Below are 22,667 nucleotides of genomic sequence, written 5' to 3'. Positions count from 1 at the left end.
CTCTGTGAACTAATCTGATACAGGACCAGTGGCTTTGAACTTTGCTAATTGGTGGGATTCGGGCGGGTGCCCAGGTCTGGGGCTGACGATTTTTCAACGAAGTGCCTATGGGGCTTATTCAGGTCCCACATTACTATGTTATCACCATGACCCCTATTGCAATTGAACAATGTTAGATTGTCCGTTTATTAGTATTTGGTTTTGTTTTTGGTTTTGTTAATTGGTCGAAAACAGTTTTGAAGGTGGACCATGTATTGGGTAGTTTGAGTGGGTAGCTGACGTGTACCGGAGGGTTTTCGGATGGGCAAGATATCTTATTAATACAATGTGACAGCTATACCAATGCATATTATACAGTAATATAATTGGCTCACCTGGAACGTACAGGTCATTGGTTCATCATATAGGCACAACCGAGTACATGCCCAGTTGATTAGGCTTAGGGCATACATAGTTCTCCTACAGGAAACACATTTGACTGAGTTGGAGGTGCCCAAACTGCAGAAAGAGTGGAGGGGACAGGTATATAGTACGATTTACTCTGCCTTTGCCTGAGGTGTGACAGTCTGGGTACCCTCAGGAGTACCCTTTGTGCTGCAGGAACAGCGCATAGATAAGGATGGTAAATATGTTTTACTGAGAGGTGTATTGGATGGCTGCCCCATGGTGATAGGAGGTCTATATGCCCCTAATACAGATCAAGAGCCATTCTACAGCCAGGTGACCTCTGTGCTGGTCAACTGGACCGATCACCCATGGGTCCTGCGGGGACTATAATGCTGTTTTAGATGCTGTATTGGACCGTTCCCATCCCCCACCGGATGGGGCTCATAGGAAACTACTGTTAGCTTTACTAAATAACTAGGCGCAGGGTTGGTCACTTATGGAGGTGTAGCATAGTCACAATAAGGGGATGTGAATACCAAAATGAGTAAGTGCCTTCTGTGAATACCCAAATGGTAGTAAGTTTAGGATTTTGTCTTAAGTTAGTTCTGTGAATCGGGCCTATAGTGCTCTGGAAATGATGTTCGAACTGGGCTGTTTTCCTTCCCCGGTGCCCATATGGTGACTGAAACCTCGACACCTAGAGGACGGAATATTTACAGACTCACTGGCCACCACTATAACACATTACTTCATAGAAAATGGGGGCACAGCAGCAAATTTCACAACAGAATGGGAACCATTTAAGGTGGTGATACGTGGTGCGGCTCTTAACGGAAGGATGGGTTCGAGGGGTTGGAGGGATGGTGGAGGGAGGAGTTTAGGTGTGGGGGGGGAAAGGGGGAAAAAGGGAATGGTACATTGTAGGACAAAACATCAGTATGAGTAAATACAAGTTGATTAACAAGCAATTTTTTGATGTAAATACTATAGCTCAACAGAATGGCAAACATTAGAATCTGTACTATCAATGCGGGGGGTTTGAAAGATTGGAAGAAAAGGCGGAGACTCGCCTATCTGGTGAAGCACGAGAGAATCGATGTCCTTTGTATACAGGAGACCCACCTCCCATGGTCCAAACGCAATCTACTTCTCCTCAAAGGCTTCGAGCTAGTCGCATGTTCGACACAGTCTTCAACAATTAGGGGAGTCACAATTTTAATTCGAACATCTTTGGGCAAGGCAAAGAAAGTAAAAGTAGATAGCAATGGAAGATGGGCAATAGCCGAATTGGAATTGGGGCCCCACACTTTGCGTAATTTACGGCTCTAATCAAGACGACCCGAGATCTTTGACTATCTTGAAACAGAGCTAGTTGGCTGGTCCACCCCTTTAATAGTAGCAGGAGATTTAAATATTTCGGCCGATTGGGGCAATTCAACATTATATGTCGGGGGAAACCTAAGGTCTATCGTGCAGTACAGGCCCTTATGGGTTCACATGGACTGCAGGATGTCTGGGGGGGGTTAAAATACCTCAGAACTATGGGTTCACTTATTTTTCCAATCCTGCCCAGAGATATACGAAGTTGGATTACTTCTTTATCTCTTCATCTGAACTTTTAAAAGTAGATATTTTTAAACTCCCGAGACTAATTTCTGACCACAATCCTCTCATACTAGCTTACGATCTGGGAAGGGTTGAAAGGAAAGGAAACCCTTGGACCTTTGAAAAAAGCTTATTTGCCGATAAAAGGTTCACAGATCACATAAAATAATGGGTATGCGAGTATTTTGCAGCAAATATATATAGCGCCTCAGGGAACGGGGTATGGGAGGCATTTAAAGCGTCTTTATGGGGGGAGACCATAAGCTGCTCTGCAAGGCTTAGAAGAGAATATAGAGGCGAGGTGGATGCATTAATGTTGAAACTTGGGAGTGCGGAAGAACAGCATGTAAGAGATATAGCCTCAGGATGGAATAGTATTGAAAGCCAAAACGTACTTTTAGTGGTGAAAGCTGCACTCCAAAAGGAAATAACCCAGAAGGCAATAGGGGAGTTTCAGACGACTAGGGCAAAAAGATAAGAAACTGGTGAGCAAGATGGGAGAGCTCTTGCTCTCCGGTTAAGACAGGAAAAAGTTAAGAACGTAATCCCTCGCATAGAAGAGGATGGAAAAGTATACACTGAAGTGGAAGATATACTCAGGGTTTTTGAGAATTTCTATCAGAGGCTATATGAATATGATGCTCCTGGTAGAAACCCAGGGGAGGAATGCCGAGATAGGGGCCCTCACTTGGACGAGGCAACTAAAGAAGAATTAGATAAGGACATCACAATAAATGAGGTTTCAGCTGCACTACGTGACTTAGCCCTGGGAAAGACGTCAGGTCCAGATGGGATCCCCCTTGAGGTATATAAAGCCATTGAAGTTGAAATTATCCCACTCTTGGTAGTTCTGTTTAACAGGGTTTTGTATTCAGGGGTGGTGCCACACTCCTGGAAAGAAACAAATATTATTATCTTCCATAAAAAGGGGAAACCGATGGAGAAACCAGGGTCCTATCGCCCTATAACGTTAATCAATTTGGATACATAACTATACACTAACATCTGGGCCAAAAGGTTGGGCAGGGTCATTGGTAGTCTCCTTTTCCTGTGGCAGCATGGGTTTGTCCCCGGCCGGGGTACAACAGATCACACTAGTAGGGCAATAACACTGTTTGATGCCCAGGCTGCCGCGGGGGGAGAGATGGCCATGGTCCTGCTCGACGCAGAGAAAACTTTCGATCGTGTTGCTTGGAGCTTTCTTTGGGGTGTTCTGGCAGGGAGAGGTTTTGGTGATAATATTATAGGAGCTCTTAAAGCAATGTATGTTGAACCGGTAGCAAGGGTAACGATTATGGGTGATAAATCGTCGGTAATTACCATCAAGAGAGGAACTCGCCAGGGTTGCCCCTGCTCCCGTATCCTTTTTGCCCTGTATATCGACCCTTTTATCCAGGCGATACTAGAATGCCCTAGGATAACTCCAGTTATACTCAATGGCTATTCAAACAAAATGTTGGCGTATGCCGATGATCTTGCTGTTATTACCACTAATCCACAACAGGCTCTCTCTATTCTTAGGCAGATTGCCAAATCTTTTGGCAGGGAGTCAGGATGCCTATTAAATGAATCTAAAACGCAGATCATATGTACAAAGAATATCATTAAATCCGACAATCGATTTGACGACTCTGCCACATACTTAGGGGTTAAAATTAATGCATCAGTGGATAGAATAGTGGAGGAGAATTATCCCCCCCTTATTAAGGCTATAGAATCTGAATTAAAGAGAATAGGTGTCCTGCATCTCTCCTTGGTAGGGAGGGTAAACGCCCTAAAAATGCTAATGTTCCCCAGAGTGCTGTACCTCTTCCGCGCTATACCCTTATTTATTGATGAAAAAATGATGAAAAACTTGGAGTCTGTCTTTATACGATTCATCTGGCAATATGGAAGGATTAGGCGCTCAACTAACCTTATGTCACTACCCAAGGAAAGAGGAGGGATGGCTCTTCCGAATTTAAGACTGTATCACTGGTCCTGCCTCATGATTCAAATGTCTATCTTTGTTCAGTACGACGTGGATTTGGGGAACACGGCTCTTGATAGACAGGGCCTGCCCCACCCCCCCACCCCCGATTTTCAGAATGTTGTTGGGTGGCAAGGCATCTGGCCTGCTACTCTGTGAAATAGAACGGCGATTTTATTAAACAAAAACTCGATAGAAGACTCTGTAAGGGGCTTGGGCAGTTTGGAAATCTATTTTAAAAACAATTTTATATCCCAAAGCTGAATTCTCACTTACATTTGGGCAACCCCAATCTCTTTCCTCAACTGAAAACTGTTGGTAATTTTCAGGCTTGGAAGGGATTGGGTATAAAGACCCTAGGAGACATCATGGAGGGCGACAAGATATTGGGGTTTGAGATATTACAGGACAGAGTCGGTATTCCAGCGAACCACTGGTTTCTATATGGTCAAGTGGCTCGCACTATAAGGGCCCTAACACCCAGGTTGACAGCCACTGCCGATTTTCCCCTGATTGAGATACTAGTAAGAGGCTGCAAAAAGATCAAAACTGTATATAATTGCCTAGTGGAGAGAATTCAGGATGATATTGAGAAGATGGAATCTAATTGGGCAATACAATTGGGGGATCCAGATGTTGACCTGGATCTTGCTCTCTATATGAATAAACAGGTATTTAGAGCCTCTAATCTTCGGGCCCAACACTACAAAACAATATTTAATCTGTACCATACGCCGGCTAAGCTATTTGCCTGGGGTTTAAGGGAAAATGATAGCTGTCTCAGAAGTAATGATGGTCACGCAGATATTCTGCATATGTTCTTCAACTGTAACCGGCTGGACTCAATCAAGAGTGAGATAATGAAATTCTTGGATGGGCTGCTAGGTCATGGAATTGATCTATCCCCTACATTGATGCTGCTGGGCACAGACTCAAAGTTGAGTTTGGGGAAGGATGAAGAGGCTTTAGTTTTTATATCAGTAGCAGTACTCCGGATCCTGATTTCCACAGGCTGGAAGGATGCGGTCGCCCCGTCTTTCCAGATGTGGCTCTCCAGGCTATTGGGGATACATAATTATGGGCCAGATGTAGGTGGCCATTTACCGGCCGGTAACGGCCGATTTCGGCCGTTACCGACCGGTAAATGGGTTTTTGGGATGTAGGGGGCCAATTTTACCGATTCGGTAAATTTACCGATTCTGTACATTTACCGAATCGGTAAATTTACCGAATCAGTATTTTTACCGATTCTGTAACTTCTAGATGTAGGTGGGACTCTTCTGAGTCCCAACGGCCTTTCAGATTTGGTATTTTACCACCCAATCCAATTGGGTGGTAAAATACTGAATCCAGGTGTGCATGCACATGTGTGCATGCACACCTATGCCATGTGACAGACAGACATGCCCTTTGGGCATGTCTGTGTGCCACATGGCACACATGCCTGTATTTGGGGTGCTAGAGGGTGTCAAAGTGACACCCCCTGCACCCTTGCTGGAATCGGTATTTACCGAATCTGTAAATACCGATTCGGTAATGCCCATTGATTCCTATAGGCTTCAATGCCCATAGGAATCAATGGGCATTACCGAATCGGTATTTACAGAATCGGTAAATACGGAATTTTAACGATTCTGTATTTACCGATTCTGTAATACCTACATCCCCCCCCCTCTATTTTACCACTTCTTAAATACCGAATCGGTAAAATTTGGTATTTTAGAAGTGGTAAAATAAAATTACCTACATCTAGCCCATAGAGTCGTGTCTTTACGATCTGAAAGGTTTTAGGAAACGTGAGATGGGTAAACGCCTCTGGGCCCCGGTTACAAATTGGAGGGCGGCAATGTAATGTATGTGGTCTTGTAAAGCGCACTGCTGCCCTGAGGCGTCGTGGCGCTGTAGACCGCTGGGGAACCCGTCCTGGCTATCCCTGTGAGATGGTCCCTACTGGGTATCTCCAAGGTGAAACCAGGCATCCCCGGGGAATGTGGGGGGCCGTTGTAGAGATGAGGCAAGCTAATGCCCAGAGTTGCCGAGTGTGATCCTTGGTTAGAGTAGGCACCGAGGCGAGAATTATCGAGCCGCTGACCCTGGTCCACGACCCTGCCGCGTCGGGAATTGAACCCTGGTCCCGGGCCGTTCTCTGCTTCCGGGTCTGCCGCCTCTAACCAGTGAGCCACACCACTCCACTAGAATATGAAGTAATGTTAAATTATTCCGGGTTTTAGATGTAACCCCATGATGGGAATGGTTTTATTGCAATCTATTTAACATCAACTTTGTATATTTCCCTCCCTAAACCCCCCCCGATGCATTTTTTTTTAATGTACTGATCATGTGTATACTATATTAATTGTCGGGCCTGAGCCCTGGATTCTGATGTATATATTGAATGAATTATTTATGTCCTTTTAATGTACCACAATCCCAATAAAAAAAATATTAAAAAAAAAAATAGAGACTGCATACTAGATGCATTGACCCACAGATCGGCCAGACCCATTGCCAACAGTGCCCGCTTGATGTCTCTGAGGCAATCTATTTTCTGAAAGCGATCTGCCTCTATGACATCCCTAAGACCGCTTGCATAAGTGGTAAACTCGGGTTACTCCATATTCTACGCCAGTGTAATATGGGACGAAGCCTAGCTAAGTCAACCAGCGAGTGCCTTCCCATGTCATGACGGGCAGATAAATATACAGAGGACTACTGAATAATTACATTTGTGATTAGAGAGAAAAATCTCCAGTTTTTCCACAAAAAAACAACTTGCCCTGTATAAGATTGGGCAGATAAATATACAGAGGACTACTGAATAATTTAATTTGTGATTAGAGAGAAAAATCTCCAGTTTTTCACAAAAAAACAACTTGCCCTGTATAAGATTGGATATCGAAAAAAAACATTAAAGAGTCTTAAGGATCATAATCAAAAGCATATCAATAATAGCGATATATGTACTGGATATCTTTTTTGTTAAAATATTTTTCATGTAAAAAGTGTTTGTGATAAATGTTGTATTGCACATTTATGTCCTATTTAAGTATGTTTACTAAATTGGTTTGAGAACAAGGATGTATTGATATGACACAACATACGTCTTTTTTCAGATTGAAATAAATAATTAAGAATATTAAAAAAAAGAGAGAATACACATGGAAGTGTACAGACCCGGTGCACCCCTGGTACGAATCATTAGAGATGATCCACCACCTACGCCAATAGTAGAAATAATCACACGACACAATGTGCGGGTTATCTCCCAAGCAGACATTAATGACACTTTCTATCGTCATTACCAAGCCCTAAACAGGGCCCCACAATGGGCAGACCCCGTTGAGTTGCACTCTTTCTTAAGCGAAGGACACCTACCGCGAATTACTGACGATGCCAGGGAAACACTTGCTAGCCCCATAACGACCAGGGAAATACAGGCTGCAATAAAAAGTATCCCTAAAAAGTTGACTCCCGGTCTGGATGGACTACCGGCAGAGTTGTATGCTGCCTATGCGTAACAATTGACTCAACACCTTAATAAACTATACACGGCAACTTATGACACAGGTACCTTACCACCTTCAACAGTGCAGGCTTTGATTTCTTCCTTACCTAAACCTGGTTGCGATCCCTCGACACTGAATGCATATAGATCGCTATCATTGTTGAACACTGAATATAAAATCCTTAGCAAAATCCTAGCTGCTCGGTTGAAACCACGCTTGACAGGCCTAATACATGTTGACCAATGCAGATTTATACCTACACGCAATACATCCCTTAATATACGTCAGCTCTACTCTATAATGTTCTCTTGCACTAGGGACCTACCAGACGCTGGGTTCCCGTCACTGGATATCACTCAAGCATTTGATACATTGAGCTGGGAGTACATGTTAGCTACACTAAGGAAATTCGGGATCTCCTCGGAATACATGAAATGGGTACAGGTGCTATATCACCTTCCAACCGCTAGAGTGCGTACATGGCTGCATATCTCAAAACCACTGAATATACAGAGAGGCATGAGGCAGGGTTGTCCCCTTTCGCCCCTGTTATTTTTGCTAGCGATGGAACCACTAGCTTGCAGGATCCGATCCGAAGCACTTGAATGGGGCACCCCCTTATCTAATACACTCCATGCCATCTCTTTGTTTGCTGACGACATTATACTATAGGCCCGTAACTTGCAAGATAATGTCCTGACTGCAGCACAGACTTTTCGACCCTTGAAGCTGTCACAGGTTTGGATATCAATTATGACAAATCATCTGTGTTCTCTCTTAATGACAATAAAGAACTTTAGATATCCCTGTCGGTACTATTCACATTGCATTAGCTCACACCACTTTTCGGTATCTGGGAATACAAGTATACAGGGCCACACAAGATATTATAGATGGGAATCTCCGGAAAGCGATTAACTCTTTGAGGGCACAAGTAGAATTCTGGACGTCCCTACCTTGCAGGCCAGCACCTATCTCCTAGATGGTAATCCTGCTGTGGTTGCTTTATTTCTTTACAAATCTCCCAGTAAGGTTTCCAGCCACTATTTTTCAAACTTTGAATACGTTATTGACCAGTTTTATTTGGGGTATAGGCGTTGTCTGCTAAGCTTAAAGAAATTACAGCTCCCATCTAATGCGGGTGGGCTAGGAGCACCTGACTTCTATGCGTACTGTCTTGCTGCACAACTCCAATGGTTGTCGTACTGGCTGGCTGGCCGAAATTTAGGTGAAATTGCATATACACAGCAAATGCTTGCACCGTACATCTCATATACTGCTCAGGGTGGCATTAGATTACTGGAGAAGATTGCTGCGATATACGGCAAGCGTTCTTGCATACGTGCCCAATATACCACCATTGATCATCATCATTAACACTGAAACATTAACTGCGCGACAGTTGGAACCTTGGGCGCAAGCTGGGGGTGGACATGGCAGGCGACTTGTTTGGGGATCGAACCTTACTGATGCACACTGATTTTGCCAACGAACAGGGAGTACCAGATACGCTGTTTCCAACTCATGCCAGCCTAACAGCATATGTTAAGAAAATGTGGACTCCTAAAGGAACGGAACCCCCCAAAAATGTATTTGTTCATCCCATGTATCTCATGGTAGCCACCTCGCGCACTGGTTTTGTCACAGGTTACATACACAGAAAGAATACATGTGGCCAGAGAAGCGGGCAGCCTTCGGTAAACGTAGAGGGTATTAAGACTCACGTCACTGGGGCATGACTTAGGCGCCTCTGGTCCTACATAATTGTGATTGAAAGAAAAGCGCTATCAGCATTATTTTTGCCATGGAAACTAAATCACTTTAACAGGCACTTTTACCGGCAGTATAAATACAGATGTTTCGATAGAAGAAACCACTGTGACACCAAATTTGATCAATACAACTGAAAACAACAACGGTCTCCACTCATTTCTAATCATTGGAGAAGGAACCATTGTATCTAGACCACGACAGAAAGAAATTCTTCTTTGTCTTGATAAAGGTGGATAGAATCTCAACAAGCCACCGAAACGCGTCGACGGTTTTGTACAGTGTGATTTACGACTCAGACACTGTTGTTGACACATCATGTTTTAGAGTGCATAACACCGGTGCTATAAAAAGAGATCAGAACACACATTCTGTATTGCACAAACTGTATGTCTTACTGTTTTTCTGTCTGCCCTTAGCAAAATTGCTGGTCATTATTGAATGAATGTCTATTATTTTATTATTATAATTGTTTTAATCTATGCCAAGCAGTATATTTGGTCTCTGCTTTTTTTAATTTGTTTGTATACAATAAACTTTGTCAGTTTTAATTACTTAATTGTTTCATGCAATAGTCATTGCTTTTTACTTTATATGGTGTTGATATATGTAATTTTGTTCAAGGGAATTGTTGTTTTATATTGACAGGTTACATACACCACAACCAACACCGTTGGCGCAGTAAATGGGACCGAGACCTCACTCAACCTCTACTAGACAAAGAGTGGGCGGTCATATTGGAATATCCTAAACAAGTGTCCCGGAATACTCATTTTAAGTTTATCCAATATATGGTAACCGAGCGAGCATACTTAACACCACACACTATGAACACCATATATCCTGACACCAATGCCCTATGTTCCAGATGCTCCGACCAAGATGCCAACTTGTTACATATGCTGTAAACCTGCAACAAAATACGAGGGTTCTGCGAGGAGATAGCACAACAGTTGACAGAGATACTGGGCAACATGGGGCTCCATACGCTAGAAGTTTGTACCCTTGGGCTGTATAAATGACGGTAGGGTTGCAAGGTTCATGCTAAATTTATGGATTTGGCTCTATTGTTGGCAGAAGGGGCATAACTAGGAGATGGAAATCTCTACTAGCCCCACTTTCCTGGCCTGAAAGGACAAAGTGGGTAAATGGGGACTAGCGGAAAGCGTGGCCATTTGCACAGAGGAAAGTAGGGGACTACGGAAAATTCCCATAGCCATGAGGTAGGACACCATATTGGAATCTTTTAAAACAATTGACACCCTTACTCCTGGAAATGTATAGGCCTGATTGTATCTAGTATTAAATAAGTTTGCAATGTACGCATATTGGAGTTTCCTGTATCACTCTGTCTGGTGTCTCCCAATAGGACTGGTCGTATACCAGAAATGTTATTAATAAGATATGTTCCAATGTACCCTGTTCCCAGGATGTCTTGCCATTCTTCTTTCCTTATCTCTTTTTCTCATCATGGCACCGTCAGCAAAGAGGGTGGGGGGATTGTTTTAAAGTTTATTTGTTGTATTATTAACTTTTTCTACAGTGTACTTCCGGCACTACTCAAGCGGGACTGACACTACCAGTTATTGTAGGAGGGCGCGGACAATAGTTTTACTGGATGACATGGACTGCACAGTCTCTTGAGGTAACATTCTGATGACAACTGTCACATTGTTTTGCTTATACGATTACTTATCTTGTCCTGCTGTACTATTGGCTACTATGTGGAAAATGATTCAAATGTGTTAAAAAAAAATAAGTTTCACCTATTTAAAGAAAATAATCTTTCAATCTTAACTTCTTTCATGTTTGAAATGGCAATCGACTGAGGCCCCTGTTTTTTATGTCTTTTAGCTCATAACCTTCGACCCAGGACACTAAGACACTTTACACCTAAACTCTTCTACTCCACACATACTCTGTGGACATGTTCCAAAGTAGTGGCTACCTCCTCTTCATTACCTCCCCCACTCAGTATCATCATTATGATTAACACCGCTCATGTACACCCACCTTGACTCCCTGCTTGACACTATGCCATGCAAATTATATCCTCCGGAAAAACGTCCCCCAACTGCCAGCTGCCAAAAACATGAAAAATAAAATGATAATAAACCCTTGTTTATTATCGTTTTATTTTTGCTCTCTGCGTCAAGGCTTGGGGTGGGGCCAGGGGGATGACAGGCTGTTGGACAAGTGGTTGCACTGCTATTCAGTACACATGATGGTCTGGCCGGCTGTCTTAGGATGGCCAAATTGTCATGCGCACTGAAGCTCTCTCCAACTTGAGCTGCATTGCCAGGTTGGGGAGAGCAGGCACAGGCTCCCAGTCTAGCTGGGAGCACAAATCATCGGCGCTCAAGCCAATCCTGAAGCTGACTTTAGCAGCATGAAGCAATGTCAGGAGTGGCTGCATGGGACTCTGGGAGCCTGTGCATGCAGTGGAGAGGAGTGCAATGCGACAATACGGCAGGTAGGTGTTTTTTTTTAATTGTCTTGTCTTTCAGTGCCACTCTATCGACACACCGACTACTACTGGTGTTATAATGCTGTTTTGTTTACTAACATTATAAACACAGAGGTCTACTGTACACTCGTTTAGAAATACATTTAACAATGTACTGTATGAATGTATAATTCAGTAGAGTACTCAATACCAAAGGAGTTATTTATGAACACCAAATATCATAAACACATTTGTGGGATACCAAAATTTTTAGATTTTTTATTTGCTTCTATATTACAATCATTTTAGTGCTCAAATTAAGAAAGCACAAAGCTGCAGAATCCTACCTGAGAAGATGAAAAAACAGTTATCGTCAATCCAATCCTGAATCATGCACAAGAGGAAATGCGCAAAGACCTTCTGAATACAATCAAATAAACTGATTGGCCTGTGTTTTAATATAGGAATTACTTCAGCTACCTTCCAGGACTCTGGTATGGGAGCTCTGCTTCTAATACGTCTTGGCCAATTATCCTTATCCTGAAGGAATATATCCTCCACTATGCCATCAGGTCCTAGTGTCCTACATCTGGTTACTGCATCTAGGACAAGGGCGACATTGGCCAGCTCAAAGGAAAGCTCATTGTCTGGACAGGGGATGCTCTCTATGTCTTCCAGTGATAAGGCATGGGAACTAGGAGAGTAAAGAGCTGTAAGGCGATCAACACATTCGGTGGGGGCTATTTGATTGTGTGGAGTGGAAGAACAACCATCCCTCCTCCATTTGACCAGTTCCTAGAACTTGGTTGAGTATTTGGATGAGCAGGCCGATTTTAGGTCCTGCCACCACCTTCCTTCATCCCATTCCCTTTTTAGCACAATGCTGGGCTATTTATAAGTGCTCCTTGCTACGTGTATCCAGGGGATGTCCATCTATTTCAATGCTTCATCCATTTGGTTTGTTAACAGCTACATTCCTTATTAAAGCAAGTTGTAACTCTAGTTAGATGTTTCTGAGGGTTGGTAACTGGAATAGTAAGGTGGGATAACATTTCCTTAAAGAATTGTTTTGGATTTCAATGATGGTATCAGCCTCCCGTGGGCTGAGGGACCTCTTAGTCATCTCTGCTAGACGTACTAGCAGGTCAGCACTGCTTGCTTTCAAGTGAGTGGGGAATTCTAGAAGCTGTACAATTTGATGCAACATGTATCATTTGAGCAACAAATTTCCCTGGTGATGACAGGAGAGGATTGGGAGATTACCGCCTTCAGACAAAAAGATGACGTATTGAGGCAGAACAGATTGTGATCGCTTTCGGCCCTAGTCTGAATTTTTTTTTCCCTAAGAAGTGACCACAGTTGAAGTTCTATTAGAATACAGTCAATATGACTGTAATGGGATAAGTTGTTATAGTTGTTATAGGTACTAGCTCCATTACTGTCCAATTTGGAACTTCCGTTAAAAGACCTCACTCCAAATTCTAGTACTAGTGATTTCAGTCAGAGGTCAATCTTTGCCCATTTGCGTATTGGTGGGGGGTAAGTTGAGCTGCCGTAAACCCAAAATCTCAAATCTTTACTGTCAAGGAGTTTCATGGTGGCATTAAAGTCCTATGCTAATATTAAAAAGGATTTGCCGCAATGTTTCACCATGGAGTCTTCAAGGATCAAAACAGCTCATGATCTCAGGCCTCCCCTGATCCATCTGGAATATACTTTATACAGGTGCATGAAACTCGGTTTCCCTATGTTAATTTGGACAGCCATGATGTTGGGGGAGTCTATTTGAAGCTGTTTTATTTTAACATACAATTCTTGTTGGATCCAGATCGTTAATCCTCCTGCAGGGTGTCCTATAAAAACCATGTATTGCAGGAATAAAGAAGGTAATGTACCCCAACTTATAAATAGGTTCAAGGGACCAAGTTTCATGGAACAGACACATGTCATTTTGTTATACGGAATCATTACAGTCAGGGAAAGTGACTTTGCTTTTAGACCAGCCACATTTCACTAAATAATTGAAAACAAGCTTGTGGCCTGAGCATTGGATGACAAAGGAGAGGGAATCCCAATATCCCTGATCACTTTATTTAATGGAACATCACTAGAGGGAGGGGAAACTGATGATCATTGGCTTTCAGAATGTTTAGTGTAGAAGGCCGAAATCGAAACTTCAATTGGTGGAACAAGAGAATTCATGCTATAGAACTCTATGTTACCCATGGGGGACAGCACGGCAGAAGGAGGGGAAGGTGTCATTGACACTAGCTGTCAGTCAACTGTCCAAGTGGGAAAGTCCACTGGATTATGAATGGAGTGCCAATCATGCTGGGGAACATGCTCCTGACACCTAAATTTAAAGCAAATGTTGGTTTTAAACAATGAGGATGGGTTCACATCATGTGCCACTGGGTTGTCCACTCCCTCACTATCGTGCAGAATCAATTTAATAGTATCAAAACTTGTCAAATTGTGGTTGCCTTCTGGCTCCCAAGATATCATCTCCAATAAGCGAGCAGCAGCCTCTCACTTTTCATATCTAGTGTATAGATTTGTTATAAGAGAGTCTTCCCCTTTGTTATACAAGGCTTGCCTAAGTTTAGGAACATTGGTCAAAAAGATTGAGTTTCTGCGGTGAGTGGGTGGAGTGGCTGATTTAATGTTGTGGCCAATTGGTTTCATGTCATAAGACCCTCTGGTGTGGACATGGATGTCAGTTCACTTCATGCTAGGAGTAGCGAAAGCGACATCACATATCCTTTGACCTCAGTGACATCATAGGAACTGACATCAGAGGACCTTTGCCTCTGACATTAAGAACCTCATAAGAAGTGTACAGTTATTATAACGCAGCAGTTCTCAACCAAATGCACGTCTATTATATATACATAGCTGTATTCTAATTAGGATGATGACATGATGTGCTAGGGAAGCACTACACATTTATTTTCTTTTTAACAGAAGAATGTTGTGCTACAAAACATTTTTTTATTGGCTTACAGTATTCTTATTACCGTTAAAATGTTTTTATTTATTATCACTCTTACTAAGCACAAAGGTGAAGGTATTTTACTGATATAATTTTTCATCTATCCAAAGTAAAGAAACAGGGTAAGGTGTTCAACAATGTGTGTTTTTATTTTACTTCTTTGTTTATTCAGAAGAGTGGCATTCCTCTGCTGAAGTTCCGTATTTTATACAATCATTGGCAAGGCCAATAGGTCTGGCTTTAAAGGCACTTTGTATGGTAATGTGAAGGATTACAAGTGAATAGCATGGGAATGAATATATATTTGTGTGGACGAAAAGAACTGTAGGATAATATTGGCTTAGGTTAAAAGGCTAGCTGACATTTGCACTGTCAAGCCAGAGCTAAACATCTATGTAAGTTAAAGACTACCCTTACCTCGTTTGTCCTGCTGCCCGAAAAAAACACCATGAATTATCTATTTATCTAGAACACTTTTAGAGCATTACGGTGTCATGAGTGTACTGCTGAAAGGTTAAGCTCATTCAGCTTGATAAATATACTGAATGATCACAGCTGTGAGGAGGGCAAACACTTTTTTGTGGAAGCACACAACTTCTGCCCAATCAAAACATGTACTCCTGTCTCCCAACAAGTGGTCGGAGTTAAAGCTCAACTCTAGTGATCCTCACATAATAGTCTGGCGACAGCTGCGCTGTAAAGCCAGCAAATAAAAATTGGATCCTTAAGGACTTTTTACCTTCTTTTCTGTGACTGCCTTTGCCACTTCTGAGGCAAGAGCTATCAGGGAGCTACCCTGACGTTGTTAGGTATGAGAGAAGCTCCTTTAAAAATAATAGCACACAATACCTCTACACTTGTCTCCATTCAGTGGCTTTCCTTTTCCTCAAATACTGCCCATCTAAAGCTTGGATCTCCTGGCCCACATATTTATTTTCTTCTTAGCTTGTTATAATGTTTAGTGTATATATGACCAGCTTCCTACTATATTTGTTTCTTCTTTTCTACAGTTTATTGTTGCCCGAAAGGAACAGACTGGGGAAGAATAGACAGAACTGCGCAGGAACTAAAAGTGACGTTGCATGCATATTACAAAAGGCTTTTGCAGGCATTTAAGCAATATAGTAGAATTGAGAAGGAAAAAAAAAGACATGGGAGATTTTGGCCATGAGTATGTAACAGTCGGCTATCACTATGCAGATAAGACTGCACGCTAATGTGTCCTAAATTCTTATGCAATCAATGTGGAGCCTTTGAAGGAACACGCTGATGAAACAGAATGCAGACTTATATTTTCAGTGGTAGAAACTTGGAGAGAGATGAAAGAATTACAAGATGCAGTACCCCAAATTGAAAGAGAAAGGTGGATTAAAGCAGGATGCAGTTGCCGGCAATAAGATAAAGTGCTGGTGGACATAGATGGGAGACCAGTTTTACCAGATAGTCTGCTGTCACCTATGGCAAGAAATTGCCATGGTTCTGCACATGTGGGAAGAGATGCTATGTTGCGCCTCTTTCGACAGACCTGGTAAATCCCAGGTTCAGAGCCATTGCAAGGAGCCTGTGCCAGAGACATGTGACATGCCAACAGCAAAATGCAGGAAGAAAAACACTGGTCAGTAAAAGTCAGTTAGGAAAATCAGGAGGTTCTTTTACCAGTATGCAGATCAATTTTGTTGAGAGCCCCCCTTGCAATGGAATAAAATGTGTCCTTGTGATTGTGTGTGTGATCTCTCATTGGGTATAGACCTACCCTACAAGACAAAATGACAGTAAAAAGTAACTAAATTGCTTCTTAGAGAGTTGATACCGAGATTTGGATTTCCGACCTCATTGAAATCGGATAGAGGTACACATTTTAATAACGAAATAATACAAATGCTTTGTGCTGTTTTGAAAATTGAACAAAAGCTGAAATATGCCTATTGGCCTGACGTGTCTGCAGTAGTTTAACATATGAATGGAACTCTAAAACCCTGATTGGCAACAATGTGTGCGTCCACATCTCTAAAACGGCCTGATGCACTGCCTTTGATGTTGCTGAGTTTACAAAACATCCCGGATAGAAGAACTGGACAGTCCCCTCACAAGATAATTATGGGGAGTGCTATGAGGCAGCCTACAGTCTCAGCTTGTGAATAATACTAATGACTTGGTACTAGATTATTGTAAAGGATTGGCTGATGTGGTACCTTCTGTGTCTCACTTGCAACTACTGTACAACAGGAGGAGTGCCATGACTTGTGCCTAGGTGACTGGGTACTGGTATAGAAGCACATGCGAAGATCCTGCCTGGAACCTCGTTGGCATGGGCCTTATCTAGTGATGTTTGTAACCACAACTGCTGTAAAATTTGGTGGTCTGCCTAAATGGGTGCATACCACCCACACAAGTCGAGTCCCATGTCTCCTTAAATGTGTAGGATTTGTAGTGGATGAAACAGTGGTAAGAGAGAGACATCCCATTTAGATTGACCACCGAGTAAAGTGGGCACCAGCTACTGGGTCTCGAAACACTGGTTCAGACGAGAGTCAAGGAGAGTTGGTCTTGGTTAGTAACGAGGGTCAAACTGAAGGGGATCTAACTAAATGAAATAGTCACTCAGATAATGTGAACAGTGTACCAGAAAAACAAGTGCGAAGAGGAGACCTTTGGCCCAGAAAATCTTATAGGTTGAGACACATCCAGACAACAGGAAGAATACCTCCAACTGTGATTGAAGTTTCAAGTCCAAGTGAGCAAAGTGGTACAGATAAAGAGGAACCTGCAGTGTGCAGAACAAAAAGAATGAGAATACAAAGTAAAACATATGCAGCTCCAGAGTGAACTTATTTAGCAGCTGCAAACGATTGGGAAAAAGAGTATTACGCTTTCTGCTTCAAGAATTGCAACTCACAAAAACCTCCATGAAGGAACTGTTGTGAACCTACCTCATCATGTTTATTCAAACTCTAATCTCCATGTGACTACCAGTACTGAAACTATAGAAGTTCAAGCGAAAGTGGTTGTGACTAATGAATAAACAAAGACAGATTTACATCAAGATCAGTCTAATAATGATTTTTCACTAAATGCGTTTACTAAACTCCTTTAGGAGTATGTTGATACTATAAATGTGAGTGATTGTTATGTGTGAATGCAATTACCTTCTTTTTTGAAACTGAGCGAGTAACCTATCATCACCTACCTCTAACTTATGGTATTTCTTGTAGTGTACTAACAATTTATTCCATTGTAAAGGACAATATCAACATTGTTATTCATATTATGATTGGCTCTTTTCAGAATTTCCGGTCAAGAAAAATTTTAATGGAGTGCCAGATGCACAGACTGCTAAAATAATGGTATAAATTTTCCAATCTACATTAGCCATCAATACAGTATATGCGCATCAACATAATTTGACTTGTGCTTTACATAGTGTAGAAAAAGATTGTCTTAAATCAGTAGAGGATAGACAAAAGGAAGATGAAAGAAAATCTGAATCACAAATAAAGATACCCCCAGGGCGCAAAGGGAGGGTGATATGAAAAAGGGGGAGACACATGCAGCTATGGTACTGGATTGGCAACATAGAGGGAAGTTATGCATATTGAGACGCAAAAGAGACCATAACAATACATTTGTTGGTTCCAGTGAATGTGATCATATCCTCCTACTTGTAGGAGGATGGTGACAATTTTTATCAGTGGCAGATCATGTATTTCCAGGAGTATCTTATGGGGGTGTGAGAAATGCATATTACAGATTACCAAAACAATGGTATGGATGTTGTTATGTGAGAATAGTTTTTCAAAAGATTTATCATGTAAATTAAAACAGTGGAACCAATGAGAAAAGACATACACGTTTAAAAAGAAGAATTAGTGCTGCTGAAATTATTGGAGATATTGTGAATGCTATAATACCCCCAGTTGGGGTAATACTAAATTCACATAAAATTCGGAACCTTTCAACTGCAGTAGATCGGTTGTCAACTGATATCGCTAGAGGGTTTGAAGTTATAGACACAGAGATGGTTGTTATACGATCTGTGGTTTTACAAAACTGACTTGCGTTAGATGTATTGCTGGCAAAAGAAGGTGGAGTCTGTCGCATGCTAAAGGTTCAACAATGTTTTACTTATATGCATGATAAAAGTAAAGATTTGCGGGGATATATTAGCATCATTACTAACTTAGGGAAAGAACTAACTGAACTAAAAGTTAATGCCACTTGGGAAACCATTGGGAAAGGATTTTGATCAGTGAGAAATTGGTTTGCAGCACTGGCAGGAAGCATAGTGGGAAAAATACTGACACCCATCATAAACATTGCTATTGGCTTATTAATCATAGTAATAAGATATCGCTTTTGTAGACGTAAAGGAGTTGAAGTACAAAATGGAAAAAGGAGAAGAAATAGAGCAGAAATTGAATTAGAAGACACTCATTGTGGATATTATGATGACATGAAAAACTTGGAACAGTTTAGATTGAACCAAATGAAGACAACTGCTCTCTAATGTGACATCAGAATTCTATCAGATGATGATAAGATAAGATTGTGTGATGGCTTGAGTCGCCATCAGAGGGGGAATTGATGGAGCGTGGATGTTATCTGACGTTTACCTTTATCAATTCTCACCAGTAAAGATCATTACGATAAATGTTTCTTGATGAAGACATGTTAATCTGCTAAGTCGATAATGTATGTTACATCAGAAAATCATGCAGTGTGTTCTAAGATGATGATATGAAAATGTACACAAAGAGAGAAAACAAAGAGAACTACACAGTAACCCATTTACGTGTTATGGGAGAATAAACAATACCGTTATATCGACAGTTTAGTGACAAAATAAATTCAAAAGTGATTCGAACATGAGAAACGTATAACTAATGAATTTTTTGAAATGCAGAATTGCTTAATTTTGAGAAATGGCATGGAGCGAATTTGAAGTTCTGTAACATTTTAGACAATGCTACATGTGTTTTTGAGAGTGTATCATTAATATATATGCTTGACAATGGTAACGTGCAAATAATGCCCATAGGGATATTTCTTTAGTAGTACTTAATATTGAAGTGTAGTTCCTGAAGAAAATTATAACAGAACTAATGGTGAAAGTCAAAATGCATTTATAAATGTGTAATTAATAATAATACTAAACGGTAGTGATTTAGCTAATTCTTCATGCAGTCCTCAAATGTTTTTCATTTCCTACGTTAATGTGAAATCATCTAAGGCAGTCACCTATGCCCTATTAGAACTTTCTGTGAAATTTCATTTCTGTATTGACTAACAAAGGACTCACTTCTCTCTAAGGGCCAGATGTAGGTAAATGCCATTTACTGATTCGGAAATACCGAATTTTACCGATTTGGTATTTACAAATCGGTAAATGCCATGTAGGAAAATATTAGGTAACAATTACTGAATCGTTAAGATTCGGTAATTACCAAATCGGTATTTACCTATTCGGTAGTTGCCATTGATTCCTATGGGCCTTGAGGCCCATAGGAATCAACGGCAATTACCGAATCGGTAAATACCGATTCAGTAAAATTACAGAATAGTCAAGGGTGGCAGGGTGTCACTTTGACACCCTGTTGCACCCCTGATTCAGGCTTGTGTGCCATGTGGCACACATACATGCCCTAAGGGTGCACATGCACAGATTTGCATATACACAGGTATTCGTTATTTACCACCAACTAGAAGTTGGTGGTAAATAACGAATCCTTAAGGCCCTGTGGCACTGTTTTCAGTGCCACCTACATCTCAAATTACTGATTCGGTAAATTTACCAAATAAGTAATTTACAGAATCAGTAAATTTACAGATTCAGTAAATTTACTGAATCTGTAATTTTTAAGGGCCCCAACATCTAAAACTCCAAATACCGGCCGGTAACGGCCGAAATCGGCCGTTACCGACCGGTATTTGGCCACCTGCATCTAGCCCTAAGAAGCATATTCAATAGAAATATAACAATATTGTTGCACATCCAGGCAAAAAGCGCCTGGGAACGGACAGACTGTGATCAGAGTAAAGTACCATCCACTTCTGTGAAAGTGACAAAATGGTAATACAATTGAACTTAAAGAATCCTAATGAAATATGCTAAAAGGATTTCTTAATTCTTTTGGATTTGTGTGATTTCCTGATCCCCCCACAACAGCTCATTGTGGGTGATCAATGAGAGATGTATGGACTGATAGAATTGATACATTAAGTGGTGTACACCAGGAAAATTTTGAGATGTAATTGCTCCTATGGGAGAAGGAGTCAGGGACTGGCTCCTATTTTTTTACTTTCCTGCCTGGCATTCTGTCAGACAGACTTTTGATCTCTATTGTCCTTGTTTATGCCCTTATCCACCTACACTGGGTGGAATAGATTTTAATGAACTGAACTATATCCTACTGTGACCTCGAATCCTGTACTTTGCTCGCTTGTAAAGTAGTGCAGGAAAATAACTTTTCGGCTGAGAGGTTATCTGACTCCTACTGGAGCATGTGATGTTGAAGTTCAGACCTAACCTGTTCTAACTGAGGACGAACTTGAAGCGATCGGCTTTGCTTCGGTTTGTATAATTAACAATTGAACTTTTAGATGTATCTTGTTTTCTCTCTACAGTAAGTTTCTAGCTGACTAAAATCATATGTACTGTGTTGTGAGGCTATCTGTAATAGAAATGTGTCATTAAATCTGAATTGAAATGCATATTCTTGACCTATATGTGCAATACGAGGCATTAGATAAATGTTTTACAGGAATTATCTTTATCGATTCTGTCTCCTTCTTTTAGTCATATTCCTTATCTCAAGACATTTGTATAAGTTGCTGAGAAAGACTTTGATTTAGAATTGAGGTAACAATTATTTTTACCACGTCCTCATAGAATAATTGTTCATGTTTCCAAGTATTATAGTCTCTGGAAGCTCAACAAAAAGATCCATCAGAGGACCAAATTTGTGGAAAAACGAGTATCAATCGAGACTATTGTGAGTTTGGGGGATGGTAATTTAAGAAGTATATAAGGGTGAAGTGAGTTTTGTTAAGGTTTCTGCTGCATCACAGTAAAAGTGGCAAGTGGCAAATTTGAGAAAAATCTTCCCAACCAATACCAGGGATCCAGCTTCCAGATGCTGTGCATACTCTAATAATAAAATAAGCATTCTAGGAAAAGCAATACAAATGAAAAGGAGAAATGTGGATTATAGGGGAGGGCGATAGTAATGGTAGAAAAAGAGTGAGCAGAGGGTAGGAGAGGCTGGAAAGGAGAGGAAGAAAAGGATCAAAGAGATTGTGCTAGTCTCTTGTGCTGTACATAGATCGGAGGGTTCTTGAACATATTGAAGGTGAAAAAACCATTATACCCTGCTCTGCGACTGGAGCACTTTGGAGAAAACATGAAAATCCTGAGGGTGAAAATGAACCAATATTCAGATGGGTTCCTGAAGTGTGCAATTCCGACCAGTCATGTCTAATGAGTAGAAGCTCTTTCCTGGACCTTTTGAAGGTTATGCAATCGTTAATTAACCAGAGTTAAATATGTTAGAATGTGTTAATTCATTCATTATTAGAAAAGGAATGCACTATCCCCTGGAAAAGAGACAGCACTAGCTGTCTCACATAACATGTGCAATTTCAACATCAAAGTTCAGCTGGAAAGTCAAAATCGAATGATTATCAGCTTACCATTTTGAAATGTTCTTTGGACAGACACCAGCGGTTTCCTTTCATGCATAATCTCTGCTGTCACATTAACGTTGGGCGCGAGGCCAAACCAGTGCACCGCCACAGTTGTATTAGTGCCAGGGCTAATACTGCCTGGGGTTACAATGTAATAGGATGGTATTGGCCTGCAAGACACAATTCACTGACATTATTTACTGCTCCGTTCGTTTATACATAGTCATCAATTAAAGGTCACCAGATGTAACTACTTCAACCACAGGTTCCTTCTTTAGTAATTCTGGCACGCATAAATGCATCCTGGAGTGT

General features: G+C 41.3%; 1 protein-coding gene across 1 annotated transcript in view; it reads right to left on the bottom strand.

The window, feature by feature from the left end:
* Nucleotides 1-22,667, bottom strand: part of LOC147707489 (CD109 antigen-like) — a 943,435-nt gene that overhangs the window by 866,660 nt on the left and 54,108 nt on the right. Inside the window, exon 2 of the mRNA XM_086926506.1 lies at nt 22,362-22,525. Within this exon, the coding sequence (XP_086782632.1) occupies nt 22,362-22,525 (164 nt within the window). The remainder of the gene's footprint in view (nt 1-22,361; nt 22,526-22,667) is intronic.

Source organism: Lissotriton vulgaris, chromosome 6 (assembly GCF_964263255.1).
Source record: "Lissotriton vulgaris chromosome 6, aLisVul1.2, whole genome shotgun sequence".
NCBI lineage: Eukaryota > Metazoa > Chordata > Amphibia > Caudata > Salamandridae > Lissotriton > Lissotriton vulgaris.
The sequence above is the reverse complement of the archived record's forward strand: the minus strand, read 5'-3'. Positions and strand labels throughout refer to the sequence as shown.